Source organism: Salmo salar, chromosome ssa15 (genome assembly GCF_905237065.1).
Source record: "Salmo salar chromosome ssa15, Ssal_v3.1, whole genome shotgun sequence".
Classification (NCBI taxonomy): Eukaryota; Metazoa; Chordata; class Actinopteri; order Salmoniformes; family Salmonidae; genus Salmo; species Salmo salar.
In genome coordinates, this window is record NC_059456.1 from 13905442 (window position 1) to 13932446 (window position 27005).

The 27005-nt window shown below is 43.4% G+C and overlaps 1 protein-coding gene across 3 annotated transcripts in view; it reads left to right on the top strand.

Annotated features, from left to right (window-relative positions):
- LOC106591799 (microtubule-associated protein RP/EB family member 3) overlaps nucleotides 1-27005 on the top strand; it is a 105524-nt gene that overhangs the window by 41262 nt on the left and 37257 nt on the right. For all 3 annotated transcript variants that reach the window (XM_045695480.1, XM_045695482.1, XM_045695481.1), the window contains exons 5-6: nucleotides 6318-6451; nucleotides 12092-12244. In XM_045695480.1, the coding sequence (XP_045551436.1) occupies nucleotides 6318-6451; nucleotides 12092-12244 (287 nt within the window). The remainder of the gene's footprint in view (nucleotides 1-6317; nucleotides 6452-12091; nucleotides 12245-27005) is intronic.

Here is a 27005-nt window from a genome sequence, read left to right on the forward strand (position 1 = left end):
GCCAAAAAATGGTCAGAGAGGGCGCTTCCTGTTTGGAATCTTCTCAGGTTTTGGCCTGCCAAATGAGTTCTGTTATACTCACAGACACCATTCAAACAGTTTTAGAAACTTTGGAGTGTTTTCTATCCAAAGCTAATAATTATATGCATATTCTAGTTTCTGGGCAGGAGTAATAATCAGATTAAATCGGGTACGTTTTTTATCCAGCCGTGAAAATACTGCCCCCTATCCATAACATTTTAAACCGCTTCTCCAGAACTGCTGGACCGATCGGCACCAATTTCGTATATGGATGCACATCTTCAAATATTTTCGAAGACTTTTGCTCAAACAATATGTCGGCAATAAGCCAATGAGCTTGCATGAACGATTTTTCCTGTCCAACAGCACCCCCTGCGGTCAAACTGAACCTTACTTTACAGATTAGCCAGACTCATATCCCTGAGCATGTGTGCCAAATTTCATCACTGAGTCAAACATAACAAGAGATGTAAACATGTACCCATTATAGTGCCACCGAATGTGCTTTCAGATGTTGACTTTTGACAGTGTTTGGAACATGTGTACTAGAGGTCGACCAAATAATCGGAATGGCCGATTAATTAGGGCCGATTTCCAGTTTTCATAACAATCGGTAATTTGCCGATGTTTTTTTTTTTATATATATCTATTTGAATATATATATTAAAACATATTTATTTTTATATATATATATATATATAAATATAAAAAAAAATATATATATTATTTATTTATTTTTAAATATTTTTTAACTAGGAAAGTCAGTTAAGAACACATTCTTATTTTCAATGACGGCCTAGGAATGGTGGGTTAACTGCCTTGTTCAGGGGCAGAACGACAGATTTTTACCTTGTCAGCTTGGGGATTCAATCTTGCAACCTTACGGTTAATTAGTCCAACGCTCTAACCACCTGCTTTACATTGCACTCCACGAGGAGCCTGCCTGTTACGCGAATGCAGTAAGAAGCCAAGGTAAGTTGCTAGCTAGCATTAAACTTATCTTATAAACAACAATCAATCAATCATAATCACTAGTTAACTACACATGGTTGATGATATTACTAGTTTATCTAGCCTGTCCTGCGTTGCATATAATCGATGCGGTGCGCATTCACGAAAAAGGTTGCTCCAACTTGTACCTAACCATAAACATCAATGTCTTTCTTAAAATCAATACACAAGTATATATTTTTAAACCTACATATTTAGTTAATATTGCCTGCTAACATGAATTTATTTTAACTAGGGAAAATGTGTCACTTCTCTTGCAACAGAGTCAGGGTATATGCAGCAGTTTGGGCCGGCTGGCTCGTTGCGAACTGTGTGAAGACTATTTCTTCCTAACAAAGACAGCCGACTTCACAAAACAGGGGACTATTTAACAAAAGCGCATTTGCGAAAAAAGCACAATCGTTGCACGACTGTACCTAACCATAAACATCAATGTCTTTCTTAAAATCAATACACATAAGTATATATTTTTAAACCTGCATATTTAGCTAAAAGAAATCCAGGTTAGCAGGCAATATTAACCAGGTGAAATTGTGTCACTTCTCTTCCATTCATTGCACGCAGAGTCAGGGTATATGCAACAGTTTGGGCCGCCTGGCTCGTTGCGAACTAATTTGCCAGAATTTTACGTAATAATGACAACATTGAAGGTTGTGCAATGTAACAGGAATATTTAGACTTATGGATGCCACCCGTTAGATAAAATACGGAACGGTTCCGTATTACACTGAAAGAATAAACGTGATAGTTTCAGGATTCGACCATATTAATGACCTAAGGCTCGTGTTTCTGTGTGTTATTATGTTATAATTAAGTTTATGATTTGATAGAGCAGTCTGACTGAGCGATGGTAGGAAACAGCAGGCTCGTAAGCATTCATTCAAAACAGCACTTTACTGCGTTTTGCCAGCAGCTCTTCGCAATGCATTGCGCTGTTTATGACTTCAAGCCTGTCAACTCCCAAGATTAGGCTGGTGTAACCGATGTGAAATGGCTAGCTAGTTAGCGGGTGCACGCTGATAGCGTTTCAAACGTCACTCGCTCTGAGACTTGGAGTAGTTGTTTCCCTTGCTCTACATGGGTAATGCTGCTTCGAGGGTGGCTCTTGTCGATGTGTTCCTGGTTTGAGCCCAGGTAGGAGCGAGGAGAGGGACGGAAGCTATACTGTTACACTGGCAATACTAAAGTGCCTATAAGAACATCCAATAGTCAAAGGTATATGAAATAGATATCGTATAGAGAGAAATAGTCCTATAATTCCTATAATAACTACAACCTAAAACTTCTTACCTGGGAATATTGAAGACTCATGTTAAAAGGAACCACCAGCTTTCATATGTTCTCATGTTCTGAGCAAGGAACTTAAACGTTAGCTTTCTTACATGGCACATAATGCACTTTTACTTTCTTCTCCAACACTTTGTTTTTGCATTATTTAAACCAAATTGAACATGTTTCATTATTTATTTGAGGCTAAATTGATTTTATTGATGTATTATATTAAGTTAAAATAAGTGTTCATTCAGTATTGTTGTAATTGTCATTATTACAAATAAATAAGAAAAAAATGGGCCGATTAATCGGTATCGGCTTTTTTGGCCCTCCAATAATCGGCATCGGCGTTGAAAAATCAGAATCGGTCGACCTCTAATGTGTACCAAGTTTTGTTACAATACAAATATCCATAACTGATTTATATACATTTACTGTATGTGCCAGACCACGCCCAGGTGAATCCTTATTGGTGAATATGTTGTTTTAGGTACTATTCTGGAAAATATTGCATTGGGAGAACTTTGTCCATAGATCAAATCAAATGTTATTAGTCACATGCACCTAATACAGTGAAATGTTACTTACAAGCGCTTAACCAACAATACCCCCAAATAATAACAAGAAGAAATAAAAGTAACAAGTAATTAAAGAGCAGCAGTAAAATAACAATAGCGAGACTATATACAGGGGGTACCGGTACAGAGTCAATATGGAGGCTATATACAGGGGGTACCGGTACAGAGTCAATGTGTGGGGGCACCGGTTAGTCGAGGTAATATGTACAAGTAGGTAGAGTTATTAAAGTGACTACGCATAGATAATAAACAGAGAGAAGCAGCAGTGTAAAAGTCTGGGTAGCCATTTGATTAGATGTTCAGGAGTCTTATGGCTTGGGGGTAGAAGCTGTTTTGAAGCCTCTTAGACCTAGACTTGGCGCTCTGGTACCGCTTGTCATGGGGTAGCAGAGAGAACAGTCTATGACTAGGGTGGTCCTGAGTCTTTGACAATGTTTAGGGCCTTCCTCTGACACTGCCTGGTATAGAGGTCCTGGATGGCAGGAAGCTTGGCCCCTGTAATGTACTGGGTCGTACGCACTACCCTCTGTAATACCTTGCGGTCGGAGGCCGAGTATTTGCCATATCAGGCAGTGATGCAACCGGTCAGGATGCTCTCAATGGTGCAGCTGTATAACCTTTTGAGGATCTGAGCACCCATGACAAATCTTGTCAGTCTCCTGAGGGGGAATAGGTTTTGTCATGCCCTCTTCACGACTGTCTTGGTGTACTTGGACCATGTTAGTTTGTTGGTGATGTGGACACCAAGGAACTTGAAGCTCTCAACCTGCTCCACTGCAGCCCCGTCGATGAGAATGGGGGCGTGCTCGGTCCTCCTTTTCCTGTAGTCCACAATAATTTCCTTTGTCTTGATCACGTTGAGGGAGAGGTTGTCATTCTGGCACCACATGGCCAGGTCTCTGACCTCCTCCCTACAGGCTGTCTCATTGTCGGTGATCAGGCCTACCACTGTTGTGTCATCAGCAAACTTAATGATGGTGTTGGAGTCGTGTCTGGACGTGCAGTCATGAGAGAACAGGGAGTACAGGAGGGGACTGAGCACACACCCCTGAGTCGCCCCTGTGTTGAGGATCAGCGTGGCGGATGTGTTGTTACCTACCCTTACCACCTGGGGTGGCCAGTAAGGAAGTCCAGGATCCAGTTGCAGAGGGAGGTGTTTAGTTCCAGGATCCTTAGCTTAGTGATGAGCTTTGAGGGCACTATGGTGTTGAACGCTGAGCTGTAGGCACTTAATAGCATTCTCACATAGGTGTTCCTTTTGTCCAGGCGGGAAAGGGCAGTGTGGAGTGCAATAGAGATTGCATCATCTGTGGATCTGTTTGGGTGGTATGCAAATTGGAGTGTTTCTAGGGTTCCTGGAATAATGGTGTTGATGTGAACCATGACCAGCCTTTCAAAGCACTTCATGGCTACAGACGTGAGTGCTACGGGTTGGAAGTCATTTAGGCAGGTTACCTTAGTGTTCTTGGGCTCAGGGACTATGGTGCTCTGCTTAAAACATGTTGGTATTACAGACTCGGAGAGGGAGAAGTTGAAAATGTCAGTGAAGACACTTGCCAGTTAGTCAGCGCATGCTCAGAGTACACGTCCTGGTAATCCGTCTGGCCCTGCGGCCTTGTGAATGTTCACCTGTTTAAGGGTCTTACTCACATCGGCTCCGGTTAGCATGATCACACAGTCATCCGGAACATCTGATGCTCTCATGCATGCTTCAGAGTTACTTGCCTTGAAGCGAGCATAGAAATTATTTATCTCGTCTGGTTGGCTCGTGTCACTGGGAAGCTCCCTTTGTAGTCTGTAATAGTTTGCAAGCCCTGCCACATCCGTTGAGATATACACCTTATCAGATAACCTATAGACCTAAATACTTTGGAGTTAACAGTATAACAGCCCCAGTCTCCCCTAACCTAATGAGGTAACAGTGACCCCAGTCTCCCCTAACCTAATGAGGTAACAGTGGCCCCAGTCTCCCCTAACCTAATGAGTTAACAGTGACCCCAGTCTCCCCTAACCTAATGAGGTAACAGTGACCCCAGTCTCCCCTAACCTAATGAGGTAACAGTGGCCCCAGTCTCCCCTAACCGAATGAGTTAACAGTGACCCCAGTCTCCCCTAACCTAATGAGGTAACAGTGACCCCAGTCTCCCCTAACCTAATGAGGTAACAGTGGCCCCAGTCTCCCCTAACCTAATGAGGTAACAGTGTGACCCCAGTCTACCCTAACCTAATGAGGTAACAGTGTGACCCCAGTCTCCCCTAACCTAATGAGTTAACAGTGACCCCAGTCTCCCCTAACCTAATGAGGTAACAGTGGCCCCAGTCTCCCCTAACCTAATGAGGTAACAGTGTGGCCCCAGTCTCCCCTAACCTAATGAGGTAAGTGACCCCAGTCTCCCCTAACCTAATGAGGTAACAGTGTGACCCCAGTCTCTCCTAAACTAATGAGGTAACAGTGACCCCAGTCTCCCCTAACCTAATGAGTTAACAGTGACCCCAGTCTCCCCTAACCTAATGAGGTAACAGTGACCCCAGTCTCCCCTAACCTAATGAGGTAAGTGACCCCAGTCTCCCCTAACCTAATGAGGTAACAGTGACCCCAGTCTCCCCTAACCTAATGAGGTAACAGTGACCCCAGTCTCCCCTAACCTAATGAGGTAACAGTGGCCCCAGTCTCCCCTAACCTAATGAGGTAACAGTGACCCCAGTCTCCCCTAACCTAATGAGGTAACAGTGTGACCCCAGTCTCCCCTAACCTAATGAGGTAACAGTGTGACCCCAGTCTCCCCTAACCTAATGAGGTAACAGTGTGACCCCAGTCTCCCCTAACCTAATGAGGTAACAGTGTGACCCCAGTCTCCCCTAACCTAATGAGGTAACAGTGTGGCCACAGTCTCCCCTAACCTAATGAGGTAACAGTGTGGCCACAGTCTCCCCTAACCTAATGAGGTAACAGTGACCCCAGTCTCCCCTAACCTAATGAGGTAACAGTGTGACCCCAGTCTCTCCTATACTAATGAGGTAACAGTGACCCCAGTCTCCCCTAACCTAATGAGTTAACAGTAACCCCAGTCTCCCCTAACCTAATGAGGTAACAGTGACCCCAGTCTCCCCTAACCTAATGAGGTAACAGTGACCCCAGTCTCCCCTAACCTAATGAGGTAACAGAGACCCCAGTCTCCCCTAACCTAATGAGGTAACAGTGGCCCCAGTCTCCCCTAACCTAATGAGGTAACAGTGGCCCCAGTCTCCCCTAACCTAATGAGGTAACAGTGTAACAGAATTGCAACAGACGGCCTCTAACAGACTCCCGACATGGCCCCCAATTGAAATCAGGGTCGATGAATCTGGTTGGCTGATGAATGTCCTGGCAGTGATGTTGCTAGCTGTTGATTGGGTGGCGCTGAGAAGCTTGGTTCTGATTGGCTGTGTTTCCAGGCCCCCAGAGGACATCTCCCACGGTGACCAAGACAGCCCCCTCCAGGCAGATAAACTCTGCCCCCATCCGCAGGGCGACGCCCACTAGAGCAACCAGACCGTCAGACGCTGAGATACTAGAACTGAACCAGCAGGTATACACACACACACACACACACACACACACACACACACACACACACACACACACACACACACACACACACACACAAACACACACATATATACACTCACTCTCTCTCACACTCACTCTCTCTCTCACACACACACACACACACACACACACACACACACACACACACACACACACACACACACACACACACACACACACACACACACACACACACACACACACACACACACACTCAGTCATATACACTCACACACACACACACACACACACACTCTCACACACGCTCTCACACACACACACTCTCACACTCTCTCTTACACACACACACACTCACTCTCTCTCACACACACTCTCACACACACTCTCTCACACACACACACTCTCTTACACTCTCTCACACACACACTCTCACTCTCTCTCACACACACTCTCACTCTCACACACACTCTATTTTTTTATTTATTTCACCTTTATTTAACCAGGTAGGCAAGTTGAGAACAAGTTCTCATTTACAACTGTGACCTGGCCAAGATAAAGCAAAGCAGTTCGACACATATAACAACATAGAGTTACACATGGAATAAACAAAACATACAGTCAATAATACAGTAGAAAAATAAGTCTATATACAATGTGAGCAAATGAGGTGAGATAAAGGAGGTAAAGGCAAAAAAAGGCCATGGTGGCAAAGTAAATACAATATAGCAAGTAAAGCTGGATTTGAAGATTTGCAGTGGAAGAAAGTGCAAAGTAGAAATAGAAATAATGGGGCGCAAAGGTGCAAAATAAATAAATAAATACAGTAGGGGAAGAGGTAGTTGTTTGGGCTAAATTATAGATGGGCTATGTACAGGTGCAGTAATCTGTGAGCTGCTCTGACAGCTGGTGCTTAAAGCTAGTGAGGGAGATAAGTGTTTTCCAGTTTTAGAGATTTTTGTAGTTTGTTCCAGTCACTGGCAGCAGAGAACTGGAAGGAGAGACGGCCAAAGGAGGAATTGGCTTTGGGCGCGACCAGAGAGATATACCTGCTGGAGCGCGTGGTATTGGAGACTATTTTGTAAATGACATCGCCGAAGTCGAGGATCGGTAGGATGGTCAGTTTTACGAGGGTATGTTTGGCAGCATGAGTGAAGGATGCTTTGTTGCGAAATAGGAAGCCAATTGTAGATGTAACTTTGGATTGGAGATGTTTGATGTGAGTCGGGAAGGAGAGTTTACAGTCTAGCCAAACCTTTAGGTATTTGTAGTTGTCTACATATTCTAAGTTAGAACCGTGCAGAGTAGTGATGCTGGGCGGGCGGGCGGGTTCGGGCAGCGATCGATTGAATAGCATGCATTTAGTTTTACTTGCGTTTTAAGAGCAGTTGGAGGCCACGGAAGGAGAGTTGTATGGCATTGAAGCTCGTCTGGAGGGTAGTTAACACAGTGTCCAAAGAGGGGCCAGAAGTATACAGAATGGTGTCGTCTGCGTAGAGGTGGATCAGAGAATCACCAGCAGCAAGAGCAACATCATTGATGTATACAGAGAAGAGAGTCAGCCCGAGAATTGAACCCTGTGGCACCCCCATAGAGACTGCCAGAGGTCCAGACAACAGGCCCTCCGATTTGACATACTGATCTCTATCAGAGAAGTAGTTGGTAAACCTGGCGAGGCAATCATTTGAGTAACCAAGGCGGTCGAGCCTGCCAATAAGAATGTGGTGATTGACAGAGTCGAAAGCCTTGGCCAGGTTGATGAATACGGCTGCACAGTAATGTCTCTCATCGATGGCGGTTATGATGTCGTTTAGGACCTTGAGAGTGGCTGAGGTGCACTCATGACCAGCTCTGAAACCAGATTGCATAGCGGAGAAGGTACGGTGGGATTCGAAATGGTCGGTAATCTTTTTGTTAATTTGGCTTTCGAAGACCTTAGAAAGACAGGGTAGGATAGATATTGGTCTGTAGCAGTTTGGGTCTAGAGTGTCACCCCCTTTGAAGAGGGGGATGACCGCGGCAGCTTTCCAATCTTTGGGAATCTCAGACGATACGAAGAGAGGTTGAACAAGCTAGTAATATGGGTTGCGACAATTTCTGCAGATAATTTTAGAAAGAGAGGGTCCAGATTGTCTAGCCCGGCTGATTTGTAGGGGTCCAGATTTTGCAGCTCTTTCAGAACATCAGCTATCTAGATTTGGGTGAAGGAGAAATGGTGGGGGCTTTGGCGGGATGCTGTGGAGGGTGCCGGGCAGTTGACCGGGGTAGGGGTAGCCAGGTGGAAAGCATGGCCAGCCGTAGAGAAATGCTTATTGAAATTCTCAATTATAGTGGATTTATCGGTGGTGACAGAGTTTCCTATCCTCAGTGCAGTGGGCAGCTGGGAGGAGGTGCTCTTATTCTCCATGGACTTTACAGTGTCCCAGAACTTTTGGAAGTTTGTGCTACAGGATGGAAATTTCTGCTTGAAAAAGCTAGCCTTAGCTTTCTTAACTGCCTGTGTATATTTGTTCCTAACTTCCCTGAAAAGTTGCATATCACGGGGGCTGTTCGATGCTAATGCAGAATGCCACAGGATGTTTTTGTGCTGGTCAAGGGCAGACAGGTCTGGAGTGAACCAAGGACTATATCTATTCCTAGTTCTACATTTTTTGAATGGGGCATGCTTATTTAAGATGGTGAGGAAGGCACTTTTAAAGAATAGCCAGGCATCCTCTTGTGATGGGATGAGGTCACTGTCATTCCAGGATACCCCGGCCAGGTCGATTAGAAAGGCCTGCTCGCAGAAGTGTTTTAGGGAGCGTTTGACAGTGACGAGGGGTGATCGTTTGGTCGCAGACCCATTACGGATGCAGTCAATGAGGCAGTGATCGCTGAGATCTTGATTGACTACAGCAGAGGTGTGAGTTAGTTAGGATGACATCTTTGAGGGTGCCAGTGTTTACGGATTTGGGGTTGTACCTTTTAGTGTGAGATTGAGGGCATCAAGCTTAGATTGTAGGATGGCCGGGGTGTTAAGCATGTCCCAGTTTAGGTCACCTAGTAGCACGAGCTCTGAAGATAGATGGGGGGGCAATCAATTCACATATGGTATCGAGGGCACAGCTGGGGGCAGAGGGAGGTCTACAGCAAGCGGCAACAGTGAGAGACTTGTTTCTGGATAGGTGAATTTTTAGAAGTAGAAGCTCGAATTGTTTGGGTACAGACCTGGATAGTAAGACAGAATTCTGCAGGCTATCTCTGCAGTAGATTGCAACACCGCCCCCTTTGGCAGTTCTATCTTGGCGGAAAATGTTATAGTTAGGGATGGAAATTTCTGAGTTTTTGGTGGCCTTCCTAAGCCAGGATTCAGACACAGCGAAGACATCCAGGTTGGCAGAGTGTGCTAAAGCAGTGTGTAAAACAAACTTAGGGAGTAGGCTTCTAATGTTAACCTGTCTGGGAACGTGGGACGTTTGCGTCCCACCCTCGTCAACAGCCATTGGAATCGCGTCGCGCGAAATACAAATACCTCATAAATGCTATAACTTCAATTTCTCAAACATATGACTATTTTACACCATTTTATAGATACACCTCTCCTGAATCGAACCACGTTGTCCGATTTCAAAAAGGCTTTACAGCAAAAGCAAAACATTAGATTATGTTAGGAGAGTACCCTGCCAAAAATAATCACACTGCCATTTTCAAAGCAACTAGCATGCATCACAAATACCCAAAACACAGCTAAATGCAGCACTAACCTTTGACAATCTTCATCAGATGACACTCCTAGGACATCATGTTAAACAATACATGCATTTTTTGTTCGATAAAGTTCATATTTATATATAAAAACAGCATTTTACATCGGCGTGTGACATTCAGAAAATATTTTCCCTCAAATGCTTCCGGTGAATCAGCGCTACAGTTTACAAAATTACTATTCGAAAACATGGTTAAAATGTAATATTGTCATTCAAAGAATTATAGATTAACATCTCGTGAATGCAACCGCATTGCCAGATTTAAAAATAACTTTACTGGGAAATCACACTTTGCAATAAACGAGGTGCTATGCTCAGAAAAAATAGACTAGGCGATACAGGTTAGCGCCATCTTGGAACCATCTAAAATCAAATATACTATTGTAAATATTCCCTTACCTTTGATTATCTTCATCAGAAAGCACTTCCAGGAATCCCAGGTCCACAACAAATGTAGTTTTGTTCGAAAAAGTTAATAATTTATGTCCCAATAGCTCCTTCTTGTTATCGCGTTCCGAAGGCTACTCATAATGTACGAGGCGCGCGGGACTTGTCGTCACGAATGTGCAAAAAATATATATTTACGTTCGTTCAAACATGTCAAACGTTGTATAACATAAATCTTTAGGGCCTTTTTCAATCAGAGCTTCAATAATATTCAAGGCGGACGATTGCATTGTCTTACTGAACGAAAGGGTACCCACGGGCACCCGCGTCATAGTAGTAATGGTCCTCCCCCTATGACAAACTTTCCAGGCCTCTCGTTCAGTCAGTTTTTACCGGAGAAGACTCAAACCACTTTGTAAAGACTGTTGACATCTAGTGGAAGCCTTAGGAAGTGCTAAATGAATCCTAACTCACGGTGTGTTTCATAGGCAAAGTGTTGAAGGTGATTCCACAAATCAGATTTCCACTTCCTGCATGGAATCTAATCAGGTTTTTGCCTGCCATATGAGTTCTGTTATACTCACAGACACCATTCAAACAGTTTTAGAAACTTTAGAGTGTTTTCTATCCAAATCTACTAATTGTATGCATATTACTGGGCAGGAGTAGTAACGAGATTAAATCGGGTACGTTTTTTTATCCGGCCGTGCAAATACTGCCCCCTAGCCAAGGTTTTTACGGTTACAGAAGTCAACAAATGAGAGCACCTGGGGAGTGGGAGTGGAGCTAGGCACTGCAGGTCCTGGATTAACCTCTACATCACCAGAGGATCAGAGGAGGGGTAGGATAAGGGTACGGCTAAAGGCTATATGAACTGGCCGTCTAGCACATTCGGAACAGAGAGTAAAGGGAGCAGGTTTCTGGGCACGATAACATAGATTCAAGGCATAGTGTACAGACAAAGGTAAGGTAGGATGTGAGTACATTGGAGGTAAACCTAGACATTGAGTAATGAAGAGAGAGATACGTTTAAACCAGGTGATGTCATCGCATATGTAGGAGGTGGAAAAACATGGTTGGTTAAGGCATATTGAGCAGGGCAAGAGGCTCTACAGTGAAATAAGACAGTAATCACTAACCAGGACAGTAATGGAGTCGGCCCGAGGATTGAACCCCATAGGTCCGGACAACAGGCCCTCTGATTTGACACACTGAACTCTATCAGAGAAGTAGTTGGTGAACCAGGCTTGTGCGAGTTGCTGTGGGGAGTGCAGGGCTGTTGATTGGGGTAGGGGGTAGCCAGGTGGAAAGCATGGCCAGCCGTAGAAAAACCTTATTGAAATTCTCAATTATAGTGGATTTATCGGTGGTAACAGTGTTTCCTAGCCTCAGTGCAGTGGGCAGCTGGGAGGAGGTGCTCTTACCTCTGCCTCCCCCTTCTCTCTCTCTACCTCTTCGTGTGTGTGTGTGTGTGTGTGTGTGTGTGTGTGTGTGTGTGTGTGTGTGTGTGTGTGTGTGTGTGTGTGTAGATGTTAGATCTGAAGCTGACGGTTGATGGTCTGGAGAAAGAGAGAGATTTCTACTTCAGTAAGCTGAGAGACATCGAGCTGATCTGTCAGGAGAATGAGACCAACGCCAGCCCAACACTCTCCAAGATCATGGATATACTGTACGCTACTGAGGTAGGACACACACACTGGATAAAACACACACACACACACACAGTGGATAAAACACACACACACACACACACACACACACACACACACACTGGATAGAACACACACACACACACTGGATAAAACACACACACACAGTGGATGAAACACACACACACACTGGATAGAACACACACACACTGGATAAAACACACACACACAGTGGATGAAACACACACACACACACTGGATAGACACATGGATATACTGTACGCTACTGAGGTAGGACACACAGACGCATACAGACTATATAAATACACACACAGACTAGATGCTGGTGGTAGTGGCATTGGAGGTACTGTACGCTACTGAGGTAGGACACACACACACACACTGGATAGAACACACACACACAGTGGATAAAACACACACACACACACTGGATAAAACACACACACACATATTTACATTTTAGTCATTTAGCAGACGTTCTTATCCAGAGCGACTTACAGTAGTGAATGCATACATTTCATAGATTTCATACATTTCATTTTCATTTCATGCAATTGTTATTTTTTTTTTGTACTGGCCCCCCGTGGGAATCGAACCCACAACCCTGGCGTTGCAAACACCATGCTCTACCAACTGAGCCACAGGGAAGGCACACACACACTGGATAAAACACACACACACACACTGGATAAAACACACACACACACACACACACACACACACACACACACACACACAGTGGATAAAAAACACACACACACATAATAAATAAAAACACACACACACACACACACACACACACACACACACACACTGGATAAAACACACACACACACACTGGATAAAACACACACACACACACACACTGGATAAAACACACACACACACACACACACTGGATAAAACACACACACACACACACACACTGGATAAAACACACACACACACACACTGGATAAAACACACACACACACACACTGGATAAAACACATACACACACACACACACTGGATAAAACACACACACACACACACACTGGATAAAACACACACACACACACACACACCTGGATAAAACACACACACACACACACACTGGATAAAACACACACACACACACACTGGATAAAACACACACACACACACACTGGATAAAACACATACACACACACACACACTGGATAAAACACATACACACACACACACTGGATAAAACACACACACACACACACACACACTCTGGATAAAACACACACACTGGATAAAACACACACACACACACACACACTGGATAAAACACACGCACACACACTGGATAAAACACACACACACACTGGATAAAACACACACACACACACACACTGGATAAAACACACACACACACACACACACTGGATAAAACACACGCACACACACTGGATAAAACACACACACACACTGGATAAAACACATGCACACACACTGGATAAAACACACGCACACACACTGGATAAAACACACACACACACACTGGATAAAACACACACACACACACACACTGGATAAAACACACACACACACACTGGATAAAACACACACACACACACACACACACACTGGATAAAACACACACACACACACAAACACACACACTGGATAAAACACACACACACACACTGGATAAAACACACACACACACACACACACTGGATAGAACACACACACACACACTGGATAGAACACACCTACACACACTGGATAAAACACACACTCCCACTGGATAAAACACACACTCACACTGGATAAAACACACACATACACACTGGATAAAACACACATACACACTGGATAAAACACACACACACACTGGATAAAACACACACACACACTGGATAAAACACACACACACACACTGGATAAAACACACACACACACACTGGATAAAACACACGCATACACACTGGATAAAACACACACATACACACTGGATAAAACACACACACACACTGGATAAAACACACACACACACACACACTGGATAAAACACACACACACACACACACACTGGATAAAACACACACACATGGATAAAACACACACACACACACACACACACTGGATAAAACACCCACACACACACACACACTGGATAAAACACACACACACACTGGATAAAACACACACACACACACTGGATAAAACACACGCACACACACTAGATAAAACACACGCATACACACTGGATAAAACACACACATACACACTGGATAAAACACACACACACACTGGATAAAACACACACACACACACACACACTGGATAAAACACACACACACACACTGGATAAAACACACACACACACTGGATAAAACACACACACACACACACACACTGGATAAAACACCCACACACACACACACTGGATAAAACACACACTGGATAAAACACACACACACACACTGGATAAAACACACACACATACTGGATAAAACACACACACACACACTGGATAAAACACACACACACACACTGGATAAAACACACACACACACACACTGGATAAAACTCACTCACACACACACACTGGATACAACACACACACACACACACACTGGATAAAAAACACACACACACACACACACACACACACACTGGATAAAACACACACACACACACACACACACTGGATAAAACACACACACACACACTGGATAAAACACACACACACACACTGGATAAACACACACACACACACACTGGATAAAACACACACACACTGGATAAAACACACACACACACACACACACACACTGGATAAAACACACACACACACACACACACACACACTGGATAAAACCACACACACACACACACACACTGGATAAAACACACACACACACACACACACACACACACACACACTGGAGAAAACACACACACACTGGATAAAACACACACACACACACACACACACACACACTGGATAAAACACACACACACTGGATAAAACACACACACACACACACTGGATAAAACACACACACACACACACACACACACACACTGGATAAAACACACACACACACACACACACTGGATAAAACACACACACACACACACACACTGGATAAAACACACACACACACACACTGGATAAAACACACACACACACACACTGGATAAAACACACACACACACACACACTGGATAAAACACACACACACACACACTGGATAAAACACACACACACACACACACACACACACACACACACACTGGATAAAACCACACACACACACACACACACACACACACACACTTGATAAAACACACACACTTGATAAAACACACACACAAACACACTAGATAAAACACACACACACACACACACACACACTCACTGGATAAAACACACACACACACACACACACACACACACACTGGATAAAACACACACACACACACACCTGGATAAAACACACACACACACACACACACACTGGATAAAACACACACACACACACACTGGATAAAACACACGCACACACACTGGATAAAACACACGCACACACACTGGATAAAACACACGCACACACACTGGATAAAACACACGCACACACACTGGATAAAACACACGCACACACTGGATAAAACACACACACACACACTGGATAAAACACACGCACACACACTGGATGAAACACACGCAAACACACTGGATAAAACACACACACACACACTGGATAAAACACACACACACGCACACTGTATAAAACACACACACACACACACACTGGATAAAACACATACACACACACTGGATAAAACACACACACACACACTGGATAAAACACACACACACACTGGATAAAACACACACACACACACACACACACACACACACTGGATAAAACACACACACACACACACTGGATAAAACACACACACACACTGGAGAAAACACACACACACACACACTGGATAAAACACACACTGGATAAAACACACACACACACTGGATAAAACACACGCACACACACTGGATAAAACACACACACACACTGGATAAAACTCACACACACACACACACACACTGGATAAAACACACACACACACACACTGGATAAAACACACACACACACACTGGATAAAACACACACACACACTGGATAAAACACACACACACACTGGATAAAACACACACACACTGGATAAAACACACACACACACACTGGAGAAAACACACACACACACACACTGGAAAAAACACACACACACACACACACACTGGATAAAACACACACACACTGGATAAAACACACACACACTGGATAAAACACACACACACACTGGATAAAAACACACACACACTGGATAAAACACACACAAACACTGGATAAAACACACACACACACTGGATAAAACACACACACACACACTGGAGAAAAACACACACACACACACACACACTGGATAAAACACACACACACACACACACTGGATAAAACACACACACACTGGATAAAACACACACACACTGGATAAAACACACACAAACACTGGATAAAACACACACACACACTAGATAAAACACACACAAACACTGGATAAAACACACACACACACTGGATAAAACACACACACTCACACACTGGATAAAACACACACACACACACACACTGGATAAAACACACACACACACACACACTGGATAAACTCACACACACTCACACTGGATAAAACACACACACACTGGATAAAACACACACACACACTGGATAAAACACACACACACACACTGGATAAAACACACACACACACACACACTGGATAAAACACACACACACACACACTGGATAAAACACACACACACACACACTGGATAAACCACACACACACACACTTGATAAAACACACACACTTGATAAAACACACACACACACACACTGGATAAAACACACACACACACACACACACTCACTGGATAAAACACACACACACACACTGGATAAAACACACACACACACACACACCTGGATAAAACACACACACACACACAACAACACACACACACACTGGATAAAACACACACACACACACACTGGATAAAACACACACACACACACTGGATAAAACACACGCACACACACTGGATAAAACACACGCACACACACTGGATAAAACACACGCACACACACTGGATAAAACACACGCACACACACTGGATAAAACACACGCACACACACTGGATAAAACACACGCACACACACTGGATGAAACACACGCAAACACACTGGATAAAACACACACACACACACTGGATAAAACACACACACACGCACACTGTATAAAACACACACACACACACACACACACACTGGATAAAACACATACACACACACTGGATAAAACACACACACACGCACACTGTATAAAACACACACACACTGGATAAAACACACACACACACACACACACACACACTGGATAAAACACACACACACACACACACACTGGATAAAACACACACACACACACACACACACTGGATAAAACACACACACACACTGGAGAAAACACACACACACACACACTGGATAAACCACACACACACACACTTGATAAAACACACACACACACACACACACACACACACTGGATAAAACACACACACACACACACACACACACACACACACTCACTGGATAAAACACACACACACACACTGGATAAAACACACACACACACACACTGGATAAAACACACACACACACACACACACTGGATAAAACACACACACACACACACTGGATAAAACACACACACACACACTGGATAAAACACACGCACACACACTGGATAAAACACACGCACACACACTGGATAAAACACACGCACACACACTGGATAAAACACACGCACACACACTGGATAAAACACACGCACACACACTGGATAAAACACACGCACACACACTGGATGAAACACACGCAAACACACTGGATAAAACACACACACACACACTGGATAAAACACACACACACGCACACTGTATAAAACACACACACACACACACACACACACACTGGATAAAACACATACACACACACTGGATAAAACACACACACACGCACACTGTATAAAACACACACACACTGGATAAAACACACACACACACACACACACACTGGATAAAACACACACACACACACACACACTGGATAAAACACACACACACACACACACACACTGGATAAAACACACACACACACTGGAGAAAACACACACACACACACACACTGGATAAAACACACACTGGATAAAACACACACACACACTGGATAAAACACACGCACACACACTGGATAAAACACACACACACACTGGATAAAACAAACACACACACACACTGGATAAAACACACACACACACACACACACTGGATAAAACACACACACACACTGGATAAAACACACACACACTGGATAAAACACACACACACACTAGATAAAACACACACACACACTGGATAAAACACACACACACTGGATAAAACACAAACACACACACACTGGAGAAAACACACACACACACACACTGGATAAAACACACACACTGGATAAAACACACACACACTGGATAAAACACACACACACACACACTGGATAAAACACACACAAACACTGGATAAAATACACACACACACACACTGGATAAAACACACACACACACACACTGGATAAAACACACACACACTGGATAAAACACACACACACTGGATAAAACACACACACACACTGGATAAAACACACACACACACTGGATAAAACACACACAAACACTGGATAAAACACACACACACACACTGGATAAAACACACACACTCACACACTGGATAAAACACACACACACACACACACACTGGATAAAACACACACACACACACACACACTGGATAAACTCACACACACTCACACTGGATAAAACACACACACACACTTGATAAAACACACACACACACTGGATAAAACACACACACACACACACACACACACACTGGATAAAACACAGACACACACACACTGGATAAAACACACACACACACACTGGATAAAACACACACACACACTGGATAAAACACACACACACACACACTGGATAAAACACACACACACACACACACACACACTGGATAAAACACACACACACACTGGATAAAACAAACACACACACACACACACACACACACACTGGATAAAACACACACACACACACACACACACACTGGATAAAACACACACACACACACACACACACTGGATAAAACACACACACACACACTGGATAAAACACACACACACACACACACACACTGGATAAAACACACACACACTGGATAAAACACAGACACACACACTGGATAAAACACACACACACACACACACACACACTGGATAAAACACACACACACTGGATAAAACACACACACACACACTGGATAAAACACACACACACACTGGATAAAACACACACACACACACACACACACTGGATAAAACACACACACACTGGATAAAACACACACACACACACTGGATAAAACACACACACACACACTGGATAAAACACACACACACACTGGATAAATTACACGCACACACACTGGATAAAACACACGCACACACACTGGATAAAACACACGCACACACACTGGATAAAACACACGCACACACACTGGATAAAACACACGCACACACTGGATAAAACACACGCACACACACTGGATAAATCACACGCACACACACTGGATAAAACACACGCACACACACTGGATAAAACACACGCAAACACACTGGATAAAATACACGCAAACACACTGGATAAAACACACACACACACAAACTGGATAGAACACACACACACACACTGGATAAAAACACACACACACACACACTGGATAAAACACACACACACACACACACTGGATAAAACACACACACACACACACACACACTGGATAAAACACACACACACACACACACACACACACTGGATAAAACACACACACACACTGGATAAAACACACACACACACTGGATAAAACACACACACACACACACACTGGATAAAACACACACACACACACACTGGATAAAACACACACACACACTGGAGAAAACACACACACACACACTGGATAAAACACACACTGGATAAAACACACACACACACTGGATAAAACACACGCACACACACTGGATAAAACACACACACACACTGGATAAAACACACACACACACACACACACTGGATAAAACACACACACACACACTGGATAAAACACACACACAGACTGGATAAAACACACACACACACTGGATAAAACACACACACACACACACACTGGATAAAACACACACACACACTGAAGAAAACACACACACACACTGGATAAAACACACACACACTGGATAAAACACACACTGGATAAAACACACACACACACTGGATAAAACACACACACACACTGGATAAAACACACACACACACACACTGGATAAAACACACACACACACACTGGATAAAACACACACACACACTGGATAAAACACACACACACACACACACTGGATAAAATACACACACACACACACACTGGATAAAACACACACACACACACACACACACTGGATAAAACACACACACACACACTGGATAAACTCACACACACACACACACACACTGGATAAACTCACACACACTCACACTGGATAAAACACACACACACACTGGATAAAACACACACACACACTGGATAAAACACACACACACACACACACACACACACTGGATAAAACACACACACACACACACTGGATAAAACACACACACACACACTGGATAAAACACACACACACACTGGATAAAACACACACACACACACTGGATAAAAACACACACACACACACACACACACACTCACACACTGGATAAAACACACACACACACACTGGATAAAACACACACACACACACACACACTGGATAAAACACACACACACACACACACACTGGATAGAACACACACACACACACACACTCACACTGGATAAAACACACACACACACACACACACTGGATAACACACACACACACACACACTGGATAAAACACACACACACACACACACACACACACACTGGATAAAACACACACACACTGGATAAAACACACACACACACTGGATAAAATACACACACACACACACTGGATAAAACACACACACACACACACACTGGATAAAACACACACACACACACACTGGATAAAACACACACACACACTGGATAAAACACACGCACACACACTGGATAAAACACACGCACACACACTGGATAAAACACACGCACACACACTGGATAAAACACACGCACACACACTGGATAAAACACACGCACACACTGGATAAAACACACGCACACACACTGGATAAATCACACGCACACACACTGGATAAAACACACGCACACACACTGGATAAAACACACGCACACAAACTGGATAAAACATACTCAAACACACTGGATAAAACACACCTACTCACACTGGATAAAACACACACTCACACTGGATAAAACACACACATACACACTGGATAAAACACACACACACACACTGGATAAAACACACACACACACACACACTGGATAAAACACACACACACACACTGGATAAAACACACACACACACTGGATAAAACACACACACACACACTGGATAAAACACACACTGGATAAAACACACACTGGATAAAACACACACACACACACTGGATAGAACACACCTACTCACACTGGATAAAACACACACTCACACTGGATAAAACACACACACACACACTGGATAAAACACACACACACACACTGGATAAAACACACACACACACACACACACTGGATAAAACACACACACACACACACACTGGATAAAACACACACACACACACACACACTGGATAAAACACACACACACACTGGAGAAAACACACACACACACTGGATAAAACACACACTGGATAAAACACACACTGGATAAAACACACACACACACTGGATAAAACACACGCACACACACTGGATAAAACACACACACACACACACTGGATAAAACACACACACACACACACACTGGATAAAAAACACACACACACACTGGATAAAACACACACACACACTGGATAAAACACACACACACACACACTGGATAAAACACACACACACACACACTGGATAAAACACACACACACACACACTGGATAAAACACACACACACTGGATAAAACACACACACACTGGATAAAACACACACACTGGATAAAACACACACACACACTGGATAAAACACACACACACACTGGATAAAACACACACACACACTGGATAAAACACACACACACACACTGGATAAAACACACACACACACACACACTGGATAAAATACACACACACACACACACACTGGATAAAACACACACACACACACACACACACACACACACACACTGGATAAAACACACACACACACTGGATAAACTCTCACACACCCACACACACACACTGGATAAACTCACACGCACACACACTGGATAAAACACACACACACACACTGGATAAAACACACACACACACACAGGATAAAACACACACACACACACACTGGATAAAACACACACACACACACACACACACTGGATAAAACACACACACACACACTGGATAAAACACACACACACACACACACACACACACACACTGGATAAAACATACACACACACACACACTGGATAAAACACACACACACACACACACACACACACCTGGATAAAACACACCACACACACACACACACACACACACACTGGATAAAACACACACACACACACACACACACACACACACACTGGATAAAACACACACACACACACACACACACACACTGGATAAAACACACACACACTGGATAAAACACACACACACACTGGATAAAACACACACACACACTGGATAAAACACACACACACTGGATAAAACACACACACTCACACACTGGATAAAACACACACACACACACACTCTGGATAAAACACACACACACACACACTGGATAAAACACACACACACACACTGGATAAAACACACACACACACACACACACACACACTGAAACACACACACACACACACTGGATAAAACACACACACACACACACACACACACACACACACACTGGATAAAACACACACACACACACTGGATAAAACACACACACACACTGGATAAAACACACGCACACACACTGGATAAAACACACGCACACACACTGGATAAAACACACGCACACACACTGGATAAAACACACGCACACACACTGGAAAAAACACACGCACACACTGGATAAAACACGCACACACACTGGATAAATCACACGCACACACACTGGATAAAACACACGCACACACACTGGATAAAACACACGCACACAAACTGGATAAAACATACGCAAACACACTGGATAAAACACACCTACTCACACTGGATAAAACACACACTCACACTGGATAAAACACACACATACACACTGGATAAAACACACACACACACACTGGATAAAACACACACACACACACACACTGGATAAAACACACACACACACACACACTGGATAAAACACACACACACACTGGAGAAAACACACACACACACTGGATAAAACACACACTGGATAAAACACACACTGGATAAAACACACACACACACACTGGATAGAACACACCTACTCACACTGGATAAAACACACACTCACACTGGATAAAACACACACATACACACTGGATAAAACACACACACACACACTGGATAAAACACACACACACACACACACTGGATAAAACACACACACACACACACACACTGGATAAAACACACACACACACACACACACACTGGATAAAACACACACACACACTGGAGAAAACACACACACACACTGGATAAAACACACACTGGATAAAACACACACTGGATAAAACACACACACACACTGGATAAAACACACGCACACACACTGGATAAAACACACACACACACACACTGGATAAAACCACACACACACACACACACTGGATAAAACACACACACACACACTGGATAAAACACACACACACACACCTGGATAAAACACACACACACACACACTGGATAAAACACACACACACACACACTGGATAAAACACACACACACACACACTGGATAAAACACACACACACTGGATAAAAACACACACACTGGATAAAACACACACACACACTGGATAAAACACACACACACACACTGGATAAAACACACACACACACACACACACCTGGATAAAATACACACACACACACACACACACTGGATAAAACACACACACACACACACACACACACACCTGGATAAAACACACACACACACTGGATAAACTCTCACACACCCACACACACACACTGGATAAACTCACACGCACACACACTGGATAAAACACACACACACACACTGGATAAAACACACACACACACACATGGATAAAACACACACACACACACACTGGATAAAACACACACACACACACACACACACACTGGATAAAACACACACACACACACACTGGATAAAACCACACACACACACACACACACACACACACTGGATAAAACATACACACACACACACACTGGATAAAAAACACACACACACACACACACACACTGGATAAAAACACACACACACACACACACACTGGATAAAACACACACACACACACGAAAAACACACACACACACGGATAAAACACACACACACTGGATAAAACACACACACTCACACACTGGATAAAACACACACACACACTCTGGATAAAACACACACACACACACACTGGATAAAACACACACACACACACTGGATAAAACACACACACACACACACACACACACTGGATAAAACACACACACACACACACACACACACACTGGATAAAACACACACACACACACACACTGGATAAACCACACACACACACACACACTTGATAAAACACACACACACACACACACTTGATAAAACACACACACACACACACCGGATAAAACACACACACACACACACTCACTGGATAAAACACACACACACACACTGGATAAAACACACACACACACACACACTGGATAAAACACACACATACACACTGGATAAAACACACACACACTGGATAAAACACACACACACACACACACTGGATAAAACACACACACACACACTGGATAAAACACACACACACACACACACACACACACACACACTGGATAAAACACACACACACACTGGATAAAACCACACACACACACACACTGGATAAAACACACACACACACACACACACACACACTGGATAAAACACACACACACACTGGATAAAACACACACACACACACACGGATAAAACACATACTGGATAAAACACACACACACACACACTGGATAAAACACACGCACACACACTGGATAAAACACACACACACACACACTGGATAAAACACACACACACACACAACACTGCACACACACACACACTGGATAAAACACACACACACACTGGATAAAACACACACACACACACTGGATAAAACACACACACACACACTGGATAAAACACACACACACACTGGAGAAAACACACACACACTGGATAAAACACACACACACTGGATAAAACACACACTGGATAAAACACACACACACACATGGATAAAACACACACACACACACACACACACTGGATAAAATACACACACACACACACTGGATAAAACACACACACACAGAAAACACTGGATAAAACACACACACACACACACACACACTGGATAAACTCACACACACACACACACACTGGATAAACTCACACACACTCACACTGGATAAAACACACACACACACACTGGATAAAACACACACACACTGGATAAAACACACACACACACACACACTGTATAAAAACACACACACACACACACTGGATAAAACACACACACACACACTGGATAAAACACACACACACACTGGATAAAACACACACACACACACTGGATAAAACACACACACACACATACACTCACACACTGGATAAAACACACACACACACTGGATAAAACACACACACACACACACACACTGGATAAAACACACACACACACACACACACACACACACACACACACACACACACACACACACACACTGGATAAAACACACACACACACACACTCACACTGGATAAAACACACACACACACACACACACACACTGGATAAAACACACACACACACACTGGATAAAACACGCACACACACACTGGATAATACACACACACACACACACACACACACACTGGATAAAACACACACACACACACACACACTGGATAAAACACACACACACTGGATAAAACACACACACACACACTGGATAAAACACACACACACACTGGATAAAACACACACACACTGGATAAAACACACACACTCACACACTGGATAAAACACACACACACACTCTGGATAAAACACACACACACACACTGGATAAAACACACACACACACACTGGATAAAACACACACACACACACACACACACTGGATAAAACACACACACACACACACACACACACACACACTGGATAAAACACACACACACACA